The sequence below is a fragment of the Petromyzon marinus genome, chromosome 50 (assembly GCF_048934315.1).
Source record: "Petromyzon marinus isolate PM22_M1 ecotype Great Lakes invasive population chromosome 50, UKy_Petmar_22M1.pri1.0, whole genome shotgun sequence".
In the NCBI taxonomy this organism is placed as follows: domain Eukaryota; kingdom Metazoa; phylum Chordata; class Hyperoartia; order Petromyzontiformes; family Petromyzontidae; genus Petromyzon; species Petromyzon marinus.
The window spans coordinates 11175209-11190684 of record NC_133716.1 but is presented as its reverse complement, the minus strand read 5'-3'; the positions used below and the strand labels follow the sequence as shown (position 1 = coordinate 11190684).

General features: G+C 47.5%; 1 protein-coding gene and 1 long non-coding RNA gene across 2 annotated transcripts in view; one reads left to right on the top strand and one right to left on the bottom strand.

Annotated features, from left to right (window-relative positions):
- LOC142931203 (uncharacterized) overlaps positions 1 to 15476 on the top strand; it is a 120195-nt gene that overhangs the window by 11690 nt on the left and 93029 nt on the right. The gene's annotated exons all lie outside the window — the stretch shown is intronic.
- The window catches only part of LOC116953128 (uncharacterized), a 28918-nt gene continuing 19980 nt past the window's right edge, over positions 6539 to 15476 (bottom strand). Inside the window, exons 11-13 of the mRNA XM_032972996.2 lie at positions 13508 to 13638; positions 10690 to 10785; positions 6539 to 10052 (exon numbers count right to left, since the gene is read on the bottom strand). Of these exons, the coding sequence (XP_032828887.2) occupies positions 9192 to 10052; positions 10690 to 10785; positions 13508 to 13638 (1088 nt within the window). The 3' untranslated portion in view covers positions 6539 to 9191. The remainder of the gene's footprint in view (positions 10053 to 10689; positions 10786 to 13507; positions 13639 to 15476) is intronic.

Here is a 15476-nt window from a genome sequence, read left to right as displayed (position 1 = left end):
AGAGACCGAAACGGCGAAATTCCTTTGTTGTAGGTAGGATAAAGGGAGGGGGATTCAGGTAGCAAGTTGAGTTCTTCTTCTTCAAGATCATCGCGGTTCCAGGAGCAGCAGAGTCAGCCGCCCGAGACGTCCGTGAGACGTACTCCAGCACCAACAGGCTCGCCCCTCTACAAAGACATCTCGCCGCCTCGTCCCCTTACAGCGGTCAGTACATCAGGTGGAAGTAAGTGCGTGGGAGAGAGGCGTAAGTTTAAGCGTTTTAAATCCAGGGTAGAGAGCGGGGCGATCGGTAGGATAAATTGAATCGAAGACCTCCGAGGGATAGACTAGCGTCCACTGACCCATGCCATCACACGTCGATAAAATTGGTTACTCGAGGTAAATAAAATTCGCTAGTGGGGGGATAAAACTGTGTTGTGTGGTCTTTTGGGAGCGTGAAGTGGAGGGCAGAGTGTGCTGGGTGTCTGCGTGTATGCGCGGCTGTCCACCTCGAGACGAAGCGTGTGGTGTTTACGTGCCCGCACGATTGTTTACAGTAGCGCGTAGCGCTCGCATACCGGTTTGACGGCGTTGCGATCGCGCACCCGTGCAATTGTGTGCAGTACTGTGCGGCGTGTACGGGCATACGTGGCGACTTTCGGTGGTGCCCAGTGCTCACGTACCCGTGATATCGCTCACAATAGTGCTTAGCGATCGCGTACCTGGGTGGCTGTGTTGCGGTCACGCACCCGCACAAGTGTCTAATCGCGGAGTAGCGAGTTAAAGCGCCGAGCGCGCGCGTATTCGCGCGACTGTTTGAGCGGGGCCCGTCCACTCAGAGCTGAGCGACCCTCCCCAATCAGCGGCACGCGCACGGCAGAAACCCCGCCCGCCCATCCCTCGGCTCCAACCCCCTCGCGTGCGATTGGTGTACGGGGCTGGGCAGAGGGTAGGGGCGTGTTTGTTATTATCGCGACACGTGGAGCGCGGGTGGGAGGGAAACACGCGCCGCGCCTGTTTGTTTACGGGCGGGACGGAGATTTTACTGGCGGGCGCGCTTACAGCGGCACGCCGCCTCTGAACGGCAAAGCGCACCGCGAGCGTAAATTGAAACATGGTGACGCGGGCAGCCGCAAACTCGGGGGCGCAAGGGGGCGAGGGATTAGGGGTCGGTAGCCCGGACCCCGCAGAGCAGCCGGGGGGTAGTGGGACGAGTGTTACTGGGGAGTCGGAGAGCAATGGTCCCGACAATACGGTGATGGCGGGGGACGGTAGCCCCAACACTATTTTATTTGACCAGGTAAGACCGACCGAGCTACACAGCTCTTTTGTCAGAAGCGACCTGGCCACAGATGATAGCTCAACGAAGTTGCTCATCGTGTGGAAATTTATAGGAGCCAATTACAATCTTGATTTGAAGCTTTCGTGACTGCAGGAATCCATACTCTTTGGTTCTTTCGGTAAAGTCACGTAGGTAGACGATGCCTTGTGTTGCTATCGAAACGTCGTGATTCTTTTTTCTACCTACGTGACTTACTGAAAGAACCAAAGAGTACGGCCAAATACTCTAAACACGTGTTTCTAAACGTGGAGGAAAACCCGGATAAAAATCCACGCGACCACGGGGAGAGAGACACACAAACTCCAAATATACAGCAGCAGCAGGCGTCAGGGTCGGGATCGAATCCACGACCTCCTGTACACCAGGCGAGGGAGTAAACATCTCGCTACCTGACGCCCGGTCTCATCAGATCTCGAAAGCTAAGCAGGTTTGAGCTTGGATTGCGCTTGGATGGGTGGCCACCGTGGGCAATGGACAGGCTCGGTAGCCAATGTGAACAGCAGAGAGCGGTGCAGAAAAATCCATTGTTTTTTACTTCCCGCACCCTTCACCAACCCATATTGACCAGCAGAGTGAAATATGGCCAAATATCTATTACAGCCTGCAAGGCAATGGGAGGCACTCATCCAGCAGCGGATTTAAATGTCACATGGACAATAAAACAATGGCAACCAAAATAAAATGCAACAAATAAATGTTCGTGTTAATATGCCTTCAAATGTACGAGTAAATATGCCTGGGGACACTCCTGTTGATGTTATTACTTTAATAAATTACTATTCGCACGGCCAATTGCTGGGTGCGGTAACATGAACACATTGGGGTTTTATTTATTTTGAGGATAATCGGGCAACGTGACCGATGCCTTTCATTGCTTGCCGAGTCTCGTTAAGGGCGAGAGGAAACGATGATGCATTTGCAATGTTTGGGATTGTGATGGTGAATCTGTTTTAGGTGGACGCGGTTCGTGATGAGGCCGAGATCGCCCGTGCCAAACTGGAGTCTCTGGAGGCTGAAAATCATCGGCTGCAGCAGCAGCTCACGGAAGCTGTGGAGGTGCCAGCTTTGCCCTTGACCCTTGCTCATCAGCACCAACCAGCCACTACAATATAGACAGTAGGAGTTAATAGCACCGGAGTGATGGCACATGCCTGTAATCCAGCCCTTTGTAGGCGCAAGGGTTGGTGGATCGCACCGAGTGGTGCATTCCCCAATCTGCTACGAGGTGGACAGGCAGTACAGCACAGATGGGTTCGATCTCTGAATGCTTTCTCCCTCGTACACACAAGGGTCTTTGTCGCGCGCGAAACGTGCGTCGATTACGAATCGGGGCCAACCATCCCGATGCAGGACCCTCCTGGAACGATGCCTTGAGACTCGCGGACAAAAGGCGTTGCAACCGCGGCCTGGGGTTACCCCCCCCCGGCCCCCACCGATTGAGTTTTGGGGTTGTGCCGACGCGTCGTTTGGCACCGCGTGCCACGTTTCGCTTTTTAGGAAGCCGCTGGAGCTATATTACATTTGAATCTAGATTTTAAAATCAAATTTCTTTATAACCGCTTTTTGTGTGTTAGTTTGTTGTCATTCCCCCGCACCTCCGATTAGCACAGTTTGGCTACATACGGTGCGAAAGAAGTTCAACAAACATCCACGCACGCACGCACGCGCGTTATCGTCACCGCTGTGTCCGCTGCGTCGCCAGCGAGGCTGTGGAGGCGGAGCGCCGCTTTCTCAGCGCTGGCTCGCACGCTGGACGAGCGCACGGCGGCGGCGCTGGCTCAGGAGGAGGCTCGGAGCCGAGCGGTCGAGGCTCGGCTCGGCTCGGCAGCCTGCAGCCCAGCCAGCTCCGCACGGCGCGGGAGCGAGCGGACGTGCAGGTGAGGGTGGGGGGAGGCAGCCTCCACCGCTTGGCCTGTCGCTAATCGCCCTCTCGGCCTTTCAGAATTCGCTTCCTCCCTTCCCGAGTGGATCACTCGTCACCGTTTATCGGGCACACACCCATGGCGCTCTTGGGAACCCGTCGCCATCACTTGCAAGCTGCGTGCATTGAAACCTAGGATCGTTTCTTTAAAATATATGTAACACTTTCAGAGATATTAGCTGTTGACATACAACACTACCCATCAACTTCTGCACTGCATATTAACGTTATTTAAATACTTCCCAAAACAAACCCATTAAATAATCCCTTGCGTTTGCACGATTTTCCGTAAATTTTGGTTATTATTCACAACCCCCTTGTCAATTCACGACTGAAGGTGTCCTTACGCCGCGTCGGCCATTGGGAGTCGTCTGGCCGCACTTCAGCACGCTGATTAGCGTGGGTTGGTAAAAGATGATGGGTGGGTGGGTGGGGGGTGCGGCGTCAGGGCTGGTTCGGATACCACCACCGATGTCAGCCGTGGCTGGGAATCAAACTCAGGTTCTTGGGTTCATAGCGCAGTGCTCAAATCGCTGTGCCGGTCCTCCGCGGTTAAATGCTTAATGGTACCTTGTGGTGGCATACTTTTAATGAAGAAACCCAGTGATGTGCCTTTTATGTACGTGTGCAGCCATAAGTGAAACATGCAATGTACTTTACCTGTCTCAGGGTGTTTAAGTGGGGACAGCTCATTGTTGGCTCCTCAAGTAATGTGCATGATTTGATGGTGATGCTGTGATTGGCGTCTGTTAAGTTTACAAATAATCGGTTTGACTTCTGTGTGTAATGTATGGAGTACTGCTCCTCCTGAGCCAGCTGCTACATTGGACAGACGGGACGTAACATCAGCGTAAGACTAAAAGAACATCAGAGAAATATTAAATTATCTCAAACACAACTGTCGGCAGTGGCAGAACATGCTTGTCAACAAGGACACTCAATTGATTTTGACAATGTTGCAGTGTTGTGTAAAACTAATTATTACTGGCAAAGACTAATTAGATAATCCATTGGAATTGAGAGGAATAAGAATAACTTTAATCGCTCTGACAGCTACAGGCTTAGTGCGGCCTGGAAGCGTATTATTAAATAATACACATTACATTTTGATTTAAAGAATTACTAATCTACAACTCATTACTAATCATAACCAATGACTGATAACTAATCGATTATATAATTACAATACCCCCCCCCCTCCGCCTCTAATCACTGCACCTGATATGAGTTAAGTGATGATGTCACCCTGCTGCTCTATATAAAACCGGGAGCAAGCGAGGGCTTTACCATTCTGGCGAATTGCCCGATGATGCTGAATGTATTTACCAGCGAAACGGCGTACTCAAACTGTAAATGTGGATTCACTCTTCAACACACCGGTGGGCTAAAGTAGTGAATTATTTGTCTTTTGTCAACGTGACACCTTTTTTTGCTGATTGGCCGTGTCGGGTGGTGGAGGGTTACGACACATTTATAAATAAACGCGATCTAACCCAAAAACCTTTATTATGAATCAATTAAGATCCGGGTCTTAATTTTCATCTCCCCCCCTCCTCTTTTCCGAACATAGATGGACTCGTCCATAAGAATAACTGCCAAATCACTCTCCGTGGTGCTAACGTTAAAAAAACCACCACTTTTTTCAAATTTTCTTGCTGTGGTTTTCACACCTGATGATGATTGCTTGTGTTGCAGTCGAAACGTCGTGAGAATTTTATTGTTTTATATTTTTATTATTTTATTGTTTCCCTTCTACGTGACTTTACCGAAAGAACCAAGAATATAGGTGTTAAGATGTTCAACTACCAAAGTGTCACCTTTTAAGGAATCAAGTCTGCAAACTGCTAATATTTGATGCATTGTCTTTGAAACTGATTGGCCGACACAAGAGACAGCCTTCTTCTTTATGGCCGAGTTTCACCACCAGTGTTGGACCAGAGAACGGTGAACAGTACAAAGAAAATGCCGCACGTATCGGAGCATTTATAGCTCGGGTTGAGGAGCTGTATCATGGGAGACCTTTTTGCCAGTCTGCATGTTAACCACAAGTACAGTACGTGTGGTTAATGCAGACCTGATTCCTTACTAAAGGCTTCCATTTGGTGTTAGAACATCTTAAACACCAGTTTTATTTTCTATGGGTTTTTCGGTAAAGTCAGGGAGACAGGTTCAAATTAATAAAAATAAAATAAACAAAAAACTACGTTTCGATCACCACACAAGCGATCGTCATCAGGAGGAAAAGAGATGATTGCTTGTGTTGTGATCGAAACGTCGTTTTATTTTTATTAATTTTAACCTATCTACGTGACTTAACCGAAAGACCTAAAGGATATGAATTCCTGCAGTAACGAAAGCTTTAAGTCAAGACCTGTTTTATTGTTAGAAAGGGTAAAACCTTTTCATACATTGATACTGGCAAAAAGGTCCCATGATAAACTAAGCTATATGTAGTGCCATCGCTGGATGTCAATATGCTGGGTGCAGTGCTGGCCCGAGAGGGGCACGGCGTGCGGTGTAGCGACATCGCAGGTACCACAGCGGTGGGTGTAGTAGTGGCCCGAGAGGGGCACGGCGTGCGGTGTAGCGACATCGCAGGTACCACAGCGGTGGGTGTAGTAGTGGCCCGAGAGGGGCCCGGTGAGCGGTGTAGCGACATCGCGGGTACCACAGCGGTGGGTGTAGTACCGGCCCTAGAGGGGCCCGGTGAGCGGTGTAGTGACATCACAGGTACCACAGCGGTGGGTGTAGTAGCGGCCCTAGAGGGGCCCGGCGAGCGCTGAATAAAAGCGCAGGATGACACCACGCTTGACGTGCAGTGCCGACCCTACAGGACAGGGTGTGTGGGTGCCGGCCGAAGGATGAGGTTATGAGGCCACGGCACTCTGGTTGACCCGGGAGGACACGTGGCCTGTTAAGTTGACAGAGGGGCCCCAAGAGGGGGCTAGGGGTGATCACGTGGTTGAAACCCAGATCCTTCCCGAGGATTCTGGAAGGTGGACGTGGCCAAGGGCGGAGCCGGCCACGCCACAGAGAATATAAGCCGGGTCCCGGCTTATATGGACCCGGGTCGAAGCTGTTAGTCCCGGTCCGTAGCAGCAGTTACGTTGTAACTAGTGTAGTAACTAGTGCAGTTACTAGTGTAGTTAGCCTGGTGGTCACCAACATTGGTTGTTATTCTGTTAAGGGGAAAGTTACCCCGTGTGTTGGAACTAAATAAATGTGTTGCCTCCAAGTCTCTGTCTGCGACTCAGTTTAAACCATTACCAGAGGAGTTCAACATACACACACCACCATTTCGATTTTTGGTGCCCCAATAATTTTATTTTAAACAATAGGCAATCATGCTCCGATTAACACCCGACATTTGACATTGACACGACATGGTATGCAAGGACACCATTGTTTCCTCTTGCACGGCACATACACAGAACACACGAAACATCGACATAGAAAAAATATAAATCGACACCGCCCATGTGCTGCCGTTCTGCAATATAAATCCCCGCGGTGAGGAAGGGGATCATTACTTATATGCCGGCTCGACGTTAATGGTGAGCACACTGGACTTGCATTCCAGAGGACGCCGGTCTCATCTCCCGGCATGGCAAATGAAGAGCAGCTTCATAAATCCCCCCCCCCCACTACGTCCACTCAACAGTGTTCATGGGTTCATCAGTCGATCGACAAGTCGTGTGGGCCAACGTGTGGGTACTCCCACCAACTCAAAAGACAAAAATACCAACTGCTCTTTAGAGCGCCCTCCAGTGGAGGCCCTTCCACCAGCAGTCGCGTTAGTGAGCAATTGCGGGGCTGAACCTTTACCTTTAGACTTTTCCCCCCACAACTTTAAAGGTTTGGCCAGATTGCTAAAAAGCCAGCCAAGTAAACCTAACTCCCCCCCCCACCGCCAATGTCCTCACTTTCAACAGCAAACGGGCTGGAACTTGAGATTGACCTCAGAACCTATTATAAATAACTTTAGAGCCTTATTTTTTGTTTAAAAGCCAATTATAAATTAGGATCGCATAATCTAATTTATATTTACGGAGCGCCTTTCGCTCAAGGCGCTTGACAAAGAGAGGAACGGAAGGAGGTTAAGGAGGGGGGGGGGGGGAGTTTAACGCCAGTGGAGGGGGAGTTGTAAGGAGAAAGGGCCGAAAACGGGATCGGGAACAGGGAGGGGACAGAGAGAAGAGAAGGCAGCGGACGACAAGAGGGGAGACGTGGCAGGAGATGGGTCAAGATCAGCTAACTCAAGCACGTTACGCCTTGTTAAAGTACAATACCATAATTCCCCGATGATCAGAAAAGGGGGAGGGGGGACAGGGAAGAATTGAAGAAACACTAAAAGGGGCCAAGACTACAGGCACAATGGGACAAGACAGGAGCCATGGAGGTAAGGTCCAACGTGGCCTGAGCCTAATTTCTAATCCTTGTGGAAGCGTCGTGTTATGTCCACGACCTGATGCTCTGCTCGAGTGACAACGAATGCACAATGCATGCAAATCCCACTTCAAATGGCGCAGGGCCGACATGGGTGGCGTAACTCCACGTGGGAATAAACATTTCAAACACGAACTGGGGGCAAACTTTTCAGCCAATTACGATTGCAACTAAAATTAAATCAACCGAGGAAGATAAGCAATCAATCCAAACCAAATCCAACAGCTGTTGTACACGCGCGAAGCAAGCGTAACCAAGACGGGCCCGTGCGTTTACTTTACATCACGAGCGCTGTTGAAGGCTGTGCAGTGGCGGCTCACAACGGGGCAGAGTTCAGGCGTTGCTCGCAACAATCAGACTTCTTGGAAAACGAACACGCACCCCCACCACCTGCATGCCAAGGACAAAGGCTGTGCATAATGAGATTCATCCCAACTCAACATCACTTGCCATTTACACTCAAATTAATCGAATTCAGTCAACCCAGTGTACATTAACGCACTACACCAGTTCCAATAACCAACAAAAATGTGTTATCAATGCCATACAAACGGGCAAAGTGTGTTCACGTAACCAGCACACAGGTGGACTTTCATTGGGGGTTCACTGCTAACGTTGGGAGGGCCAAGACACTCAAGAGTTTATTTCGATTTTGTCCCAGAACCTCTGCATTGCTTAGTGACCTTACGGTCGCAGGTGCTGTGGTACCATCAGCATGCAACGCGACATTTACACGACTGTTCAAAAAACACTTTTCATATTGCTCTCACGTATCACCCCTGTCCTATTACAGCTGGGAGGCAATATTGGGGGTTTTAGACCAAGCAGCTGCAAATCAAAAGATTTGTTAAACATAAAACTTGGGTCCGACGGCAACCAAACACGATATTGGCATTCAAGCACCACGGGGCATTGCAAAGGATTGCGCTTTTAATCCTATTAAAGTTTAATGATTAATAATAAACTAATAGTCTAAGCCTCTTGTATGAATGTTATTTCAACGAGGATGTCTTGCAAGCCTCGGCAATTACCAACACAGCTGTAGTTCAGGATTCAAACGGTGTATCCATAACCTAGACACGTTAGCATAACCCAATACCAACCTGCAATAAAAACTATAACTTTGTTTCTCAATAGGACGAGCATATTTTAAAGGGGGGGATTGGAAAACATTCACATTTTCTGAGGAAATGCATGCCTCGAATTGTGAATTCACGGATTTCCTATAAAGGTCCCGTTGGACGCCGAACAATTCTAAAACCAAATCCCCATCTAGGACTAGACTTTGTGTCACGTGCACGCCGCTCGTACGGCTGAGAGTAACGATGACCCCTGTGGCACCACTCTCTTCGAACGCGACGCTCGGAGATACGAAGAAAGACTTGGCCCAATAAACACGGCGCCTCTCCATCTCGGGTTAAAAGCAGGGCTCTTTTGGGGCGATAATGCAGCTTTTACAAGGCTTGCACCGAGTAACAGGCGCTTGTTTCTCAAGACGGACAATTACTTCCCCTTCTTCGTAGTGGTCGGGGCGGTGGTCTTGGCGGCGGTCGTGGCGGTTGTGGCAGTCGTGGTGTCCGTTTCCTGAAACTCGTCACCCTGCTCATCTAGAAGCCCCTCCAAACAGTCTTCCTTGTCCCCACCCATGCCTTCACCTTCATCTTCCTCCTCCTCCCCCCCCTCCTCGTCCTCCTCCATTTCCCCCTCAACATCTTCCTCATCCTCTTCAAACTCATGTTCTTCATCTACTTGATCTTCCTCCTCCTCCTCAGCCTCAGCCTCCACATCTTCCTCCTCCGCCTCCTCGTAATCCAGGTCTTCCTTATCTCCCAGCTCGTCACTGTGCTCAGTCGCACCGCCCTCGGGGGGCTGCTTCTCCTCCCCGGTCTCGTTGGTGCCCTTCGCCACTTCGGCGCTCTCTGCTGCAGTCTTCTCGTCGTCCCCTCCCTCGCCCTCGTCTTCCTCCATGAGCTCCTGGAAGAGGTCAGAATCATCTCCCAAGTCATCTTCATCCCCTTGGGTCTCCTCCTCTTCCTCCTTCGCCGCAGCGCCCTCCTCTCTCCCCTTCGTCTCGGACGTTGCACCCTTCTCCTTTTCTTCCTTGACTGCCTGCGTTTCACCCTCCCGTTTCCCCTCTGCGTCCGTCTTGACCTTGACGCCATCCGCCGACTCCTTGTGCTCCGTGGGGTTCTTCTTGGCCGATTTCTCCAGATCTGCTTTACCCTTTTTAGCGACGACCTTTGTTTCCGCGGCCACGCCTGCGGGAGCGGACTTCTTGTTGGCATCCTTCGCTTTTGGATTCTCTTTTTTCGCCTTGCTGTTGTCCTTGACGTTCATTTCACCCTCGTTAAAAACGTCTTCACCCTGGATGGGAAAGAAAAACAGACACGTTGTGTGCAGGCACGCAACGACACTTCATCAAATCTGTATGTGATGAGAAAAATCCATCACGGAAAAACAGTGTGGGCCGGAAAACCACGAGTTTTTAAATGTACGTATGTATGCTCAACTTTTTTCGCACCGAACGTAAAAATACTTGTAAAACAACTCAGCATTTGTGCATTATGCAAAAACCATCAGCATTTCTGGAAGTGCATTGTCATCCTCTCATCTTAATGTCACTGTAAAAATAAGTTTCACTTATGTACGACATTCCCACACGAATGAGGAGTAAAATGGGTCAACCCAAGTGAGAAAGATAGACGAGAAAGGGATTTCCAAAGGTTATTTTTTATTTATTTCCCAGGTAAGGCCCACTGAGCTATATAACTCTATTTCAAGAAGCGAACCTGGCCACAAATTATAGCTCAACAAAGTAGCTTATCGTGCGGAAATGTATAGCAGGCAAATACTCTATATGCACGATTCTCAATGTGGAGGGAAAAACCGAGGACCAGGAGAAAAAAATACGCGACCACGGGGTGAACACACATACGACCTCCTGCATACCAGGCGAGGTAGTTAACATCTCGTCACCGTGGCACAATGCGTGGCGACTCACCCGCTTGAAGCGTTGGAAGCGGTGGGCCATGGTGGCACTGTCGTAGACCTGGAAAACCATGCTCTGAATGCCCTTCTTCTTATCGTTTGTGAACGTCTAAGGGGCAAAGCACAACGGACACCCGTTTACAACACGTCACAAAGAGCGAGCACGCTGGGCAACCTACGTCTAAAACTACTCAACACTTACAACTTTGGATATAAGATGCGATTTGAATGTTTGCAAAGTTACATTTCGCGATTAAAGCAAAAGGTCGATTTATGACAGCGTGCTTATTTAAATTCCTTTCCTGCCAACAGCAAAATGACGGAATTACCTCTTTCTATGAGATTTTTTTTTCTGACGAGCTATCACAATCTTCACGAGATTCATCTATTAAGCGTTTTAATTATCAAGACAAACAAATGTCATCAAATTTCCCGAGTATCAATGGCAATGCCAAACTGTAAGTTTCAGGGCCACTCCACTCGGTGAATTGGAAGAAACCCACGTGTCTACCAACTGATAATGTAAAAGTTATGCCCCTGATTCCCTGAAACAATAACACTGGTCTACAGCCAAAATGCTTCCAAAATAAATGTAGTCCAACGTTACTAATTTTGGGTCACTGAGAATGAAAATGATGCTTAAAATTGTTGATTGGCTCTAGTTTTCAAGCTATGCTACTGGGTCAGTATACACGACCCTTGACTTGGGAATGGCGGAGAATAAGTGAGTAAAAAGGGAAGCGATCTCAATTAAAACCAGAAATTACTAAAATACATCTTTGACTGGATCTATGAATAAATCTATGACTGTTTTTGGACATTACTTGCTTTTTGGGCAAAACAATGGATGATGCAATCTGAACCTGGTATTGCGTTATACATTATATGAACTGCATCATGTTATTCCTCGAAGTCATGGATGATGCGGTCATAACTAGGCTTGCATCCCTCTGCTGAACAAATTACCCTATATCAGCTATAGAAGTCATAGAGTGTCGTGGTCTCTTATTTGTCAGTGTTTTGATATTGCAAAGGGACATTTCTGTTAAGCCAAAGTGAGCAGATGGTTTGTACATGTGTGAACAAAGCTGATAACTTCTGCTATGTTTGTGGTGAAGTGACTTTTGCATCACAAAAGCGCAGTATAAGCAGTATGGTTGCAAAATTGGCGATCAGGACAAGATGTGGGCCCCACACGTATGCTGCAACAAATCTTTGCCAGTGGTTGAAAAGGATATCTATGCCTTTTGCAGTGCCAATTATTTGGAGACAGCCAACAGATCATATCAGCAATTGTTACTTCTGCATGGCACCTCCAGTTGAGAAATGTGTCAAAGAAGAAAAAGTAGACTGTACATTATCCAAACATTCCATCAGCTATATGCCCAGTACCCCACCCCACAGAGGACTGCCGGTTCCTGATGCATAAGAATCATTCTCACTCGAATCAGACGAGGAAGAGGATGAAACTTCTGGTCCTGAACCATCAAGGTCACATGACCCAGATTTTCTCCCATCCTCCTCTCGTATAGATTTTTTTCCCATCGAACTGTGAAGCAGTGAGCGACGAGCATGGCGAGCGATTTCACCAGGGCATTGCAAAAATAAAGAAATGCTATCAGGGCAAATGGAGCCCATTAATGCTTGCAGACTAATGCTGGACAGTGACAACAGATGCTCCATTTAATGAATACAAGAGACAAGCCAAGAAGCACTGAGTACACACTGAATAAGGCCTAAACTATGTACTTAGAAAACGTAATAGGTTTTTTTGCGTTTTGTTTCATAATACATTCTATCTATATAACCCTTTTGCTGATTTTTAAAGTGTTACATGAACAGGACACCTGACGTGTTATCATGTAAAGCAACCATAAATACATGGAAATACCTAGGTTTACAATTTCTGAGTAAAACTATCTACACAATATACATAGACAAAAAATGTAAAAACTTAAATATCTTGGGAACAGGAGAAAATCAGTTGTTTTAATTGTCATTTGAATTCAGCACATCAAAATCCATAACAGCACATTTCATCTCTGAAGCAGACGACGTCTAAAAAATTGTAGACCAGTGTAATCTGGACATAATAATGTATTTAAGATTTCCATCCATAAATTTACTCTGCTGTTCCATAATGGCAGTATGGCAAGCCTTATTCACTGGAAGAAAAAAAAAACTTAATCGGTACCGAGGCTCCCACAAGGCCATGCGGGAGGCTGTGTGGCACAGTTTGGCGCCAGCTATCATAGAGTGCGGTCGTGTCGCTACAGTTCTCTGCCGTGAGTAGGGTTTTAAAAACGACACTCTGCCTCTCGAAATAGAATTAACACAAACCATTTGCGCGTTCAGAGATTCAGAGAATTGAACACCCACCCTGCAACTTGCAGACGTCTCGGAAGGGGAAAGGGATAAGCGATACTATCGCTACCCTGTGAGCTGCACAATGAGATGAAGTCACAAAGTGCATGACGTGTGACATCATCAACTTGGCCGAAAAGGCCGAACAGTTTTGTCCCATTTAGAGCCGATTTTTGTTTATATCGCCGAGTTATGAACGGGAAAGGGTTAAGCACTTCATTGTGGCTATCTCTTCGTAGGCCTCTAACCAGACGACTGGATATCTTTGAAACTACTGGATCTCTGTGAAAAAAAGCTTTATAGCTCATCAGCTTCCTTCGGGATAAATAAATATTCCAAGTCTGACTTTCAAGATGTTCCGCATTGCAGACATGCAGCTTGAGCAGTCAGTACATCGCACCAAGGGAAAGGGAGAGGTGGGGTTCAAGTGGGGCGATGGGGGGGGGGGGAGCGTCTGTGTGCTGCACCTGGTAGCAAGCGGCGTGCGCGCTGGAGGCGATGTGGCGCCGCAGCTCCAGCTTGTCCCGGAGCAGGAAGCGGCGGCAAGCGAGACAGCGCACCACCTCCGTGCGTATCCAGCCTTCGGGCAGCGTTATGCCTGGATGTGCAAAGAACACGGGATTCCTGTTTGGGCAAGTGCCATGAGCAGCAGTGTTTACAACCTTTGAAAGCTTTCCCTCGCGACAATATTTTTTTGATCAATATGACTCGCAGCAAAGTTTGTGACTTTCTAGGACAAGGACATTATGCAGATTGAGGGACTATTCAAAGGTACCGTTTCACCATGTACGATACTTGGTAAACCGCCCACAGACATTTTATAGGGTTCACCTAGAGACATCGAGTATCTTCAAACTTCTGTTGCTTGTTTACTCAGGAAAATCGTCACCAAATCTCATGACTTATATTTAGGAGCGTCCTGCAAAGTTTCCACAGTAGGGGCGATGATTGCTTCTTACCTATAAAAGTTATTTTTTGTCTGTCCGTCCGCGGACGCAACTTGCGACGGATTTAACTCGCAAACTGTGGGGTTTACGTTTAAAAAAAGTACCCAGATACCACGCGATAAGCCCCGTGGTGAGCCAGCACTATTCATATTTCACATCCGTCAACTTTAAAGTAGTTAAATTAATAATTTAGTAATATTAATTATTATATTACGAAGCTGAGCGCGCGCCAAAGCACGCATCTGTGCATGCGCGAAATGCTGACACGTGGTTCCCATAGCAACGCACACGCGATCGGTGGGGGGAATTTTCATTCACGTTAAAAATGAAAAAAAAACCACACACAACGCTGAGGTTAATTATTCAGAGTGTGATGTCCTCTCCCCCACCCCCCCCCCCCCCCAATGTGTGCACTTACTATAGGGTCGGTAGATACTACTATTATAGCCCTTAGATACTATTACTGTAGAGCGGGCGGGGGGGATGGTGGGGGGGGGTAGCAGCACAGCCCCAGCCTGCAAAGGGGCCACCTCGGCCGGCTGGGCAATCTAGGTGAGGCCGGGGGCTTTGCACAGAACTAGGCCTCAACACTACACTCTTTGAAGTTAGTACTATTATAGAGTCGATATATACTATTATAAAGTCAGTATACACGACTATAGAGTAGGTAGATACTACTGTAGAGTCGGTAGATACTACTGTAAAGTCGGGAGATACTACTGCAGTCGGTAGATGTGACTGTAGAGACAGTAGATACTACTATAGTCAGCAGATACTGATGAGTCAGCAGATACTGATAGTTAGTAGTTACGACTATCGTCAGTAGATACTAATATAGAGTCAATAGATACGACTATAGATTCAGTAGATACTACTGTAGAGTCAGTAGTTACTACTATAGTCGGTAGATACTGCTATAGAGTCTTCAGATACTACTATAGTCATTAGATACTACTTTTGAGTCAGTAGACACTACTATAGAGTTAAAAGTTACTACTATAGAGTTAGTTACTACTACAGTCAATGGATACTACTATCCAGTCAGTAGATACTACTATATAGTCAGTAGACACTACTATAGAGTCGGTAGATACTACCGTAGGGTCGGTAGATACTAGTCAGTTGATAATACGATAGTCAGTAGATACCACTATAGTCAGTATATACTGCTGCAGAGTCGGTAGATACGACTATGGAGTTAGTAGTTACTACTATAGTCAGTAGATACTGCTATAGAGTTAGCAGATACTACGATAGAGTTAGTAGTTACTACTATAGAGTCGCTAAATACTACTGTAGGGTCAGTAGCTACAACTACGGTCAGTAGTCACTACTACAGTCAGGAGATACTACTGGGCTCAGTAGATACTAACTACGATGGAGTCAGTTGATACTACTGTAGAGCCAGATACTACTGCAGCGTAAGATACTACTCAGTTTAACATGGAGGCTTTCGCGACCAGTATTATTCATGATAAAGGCTTTTGGG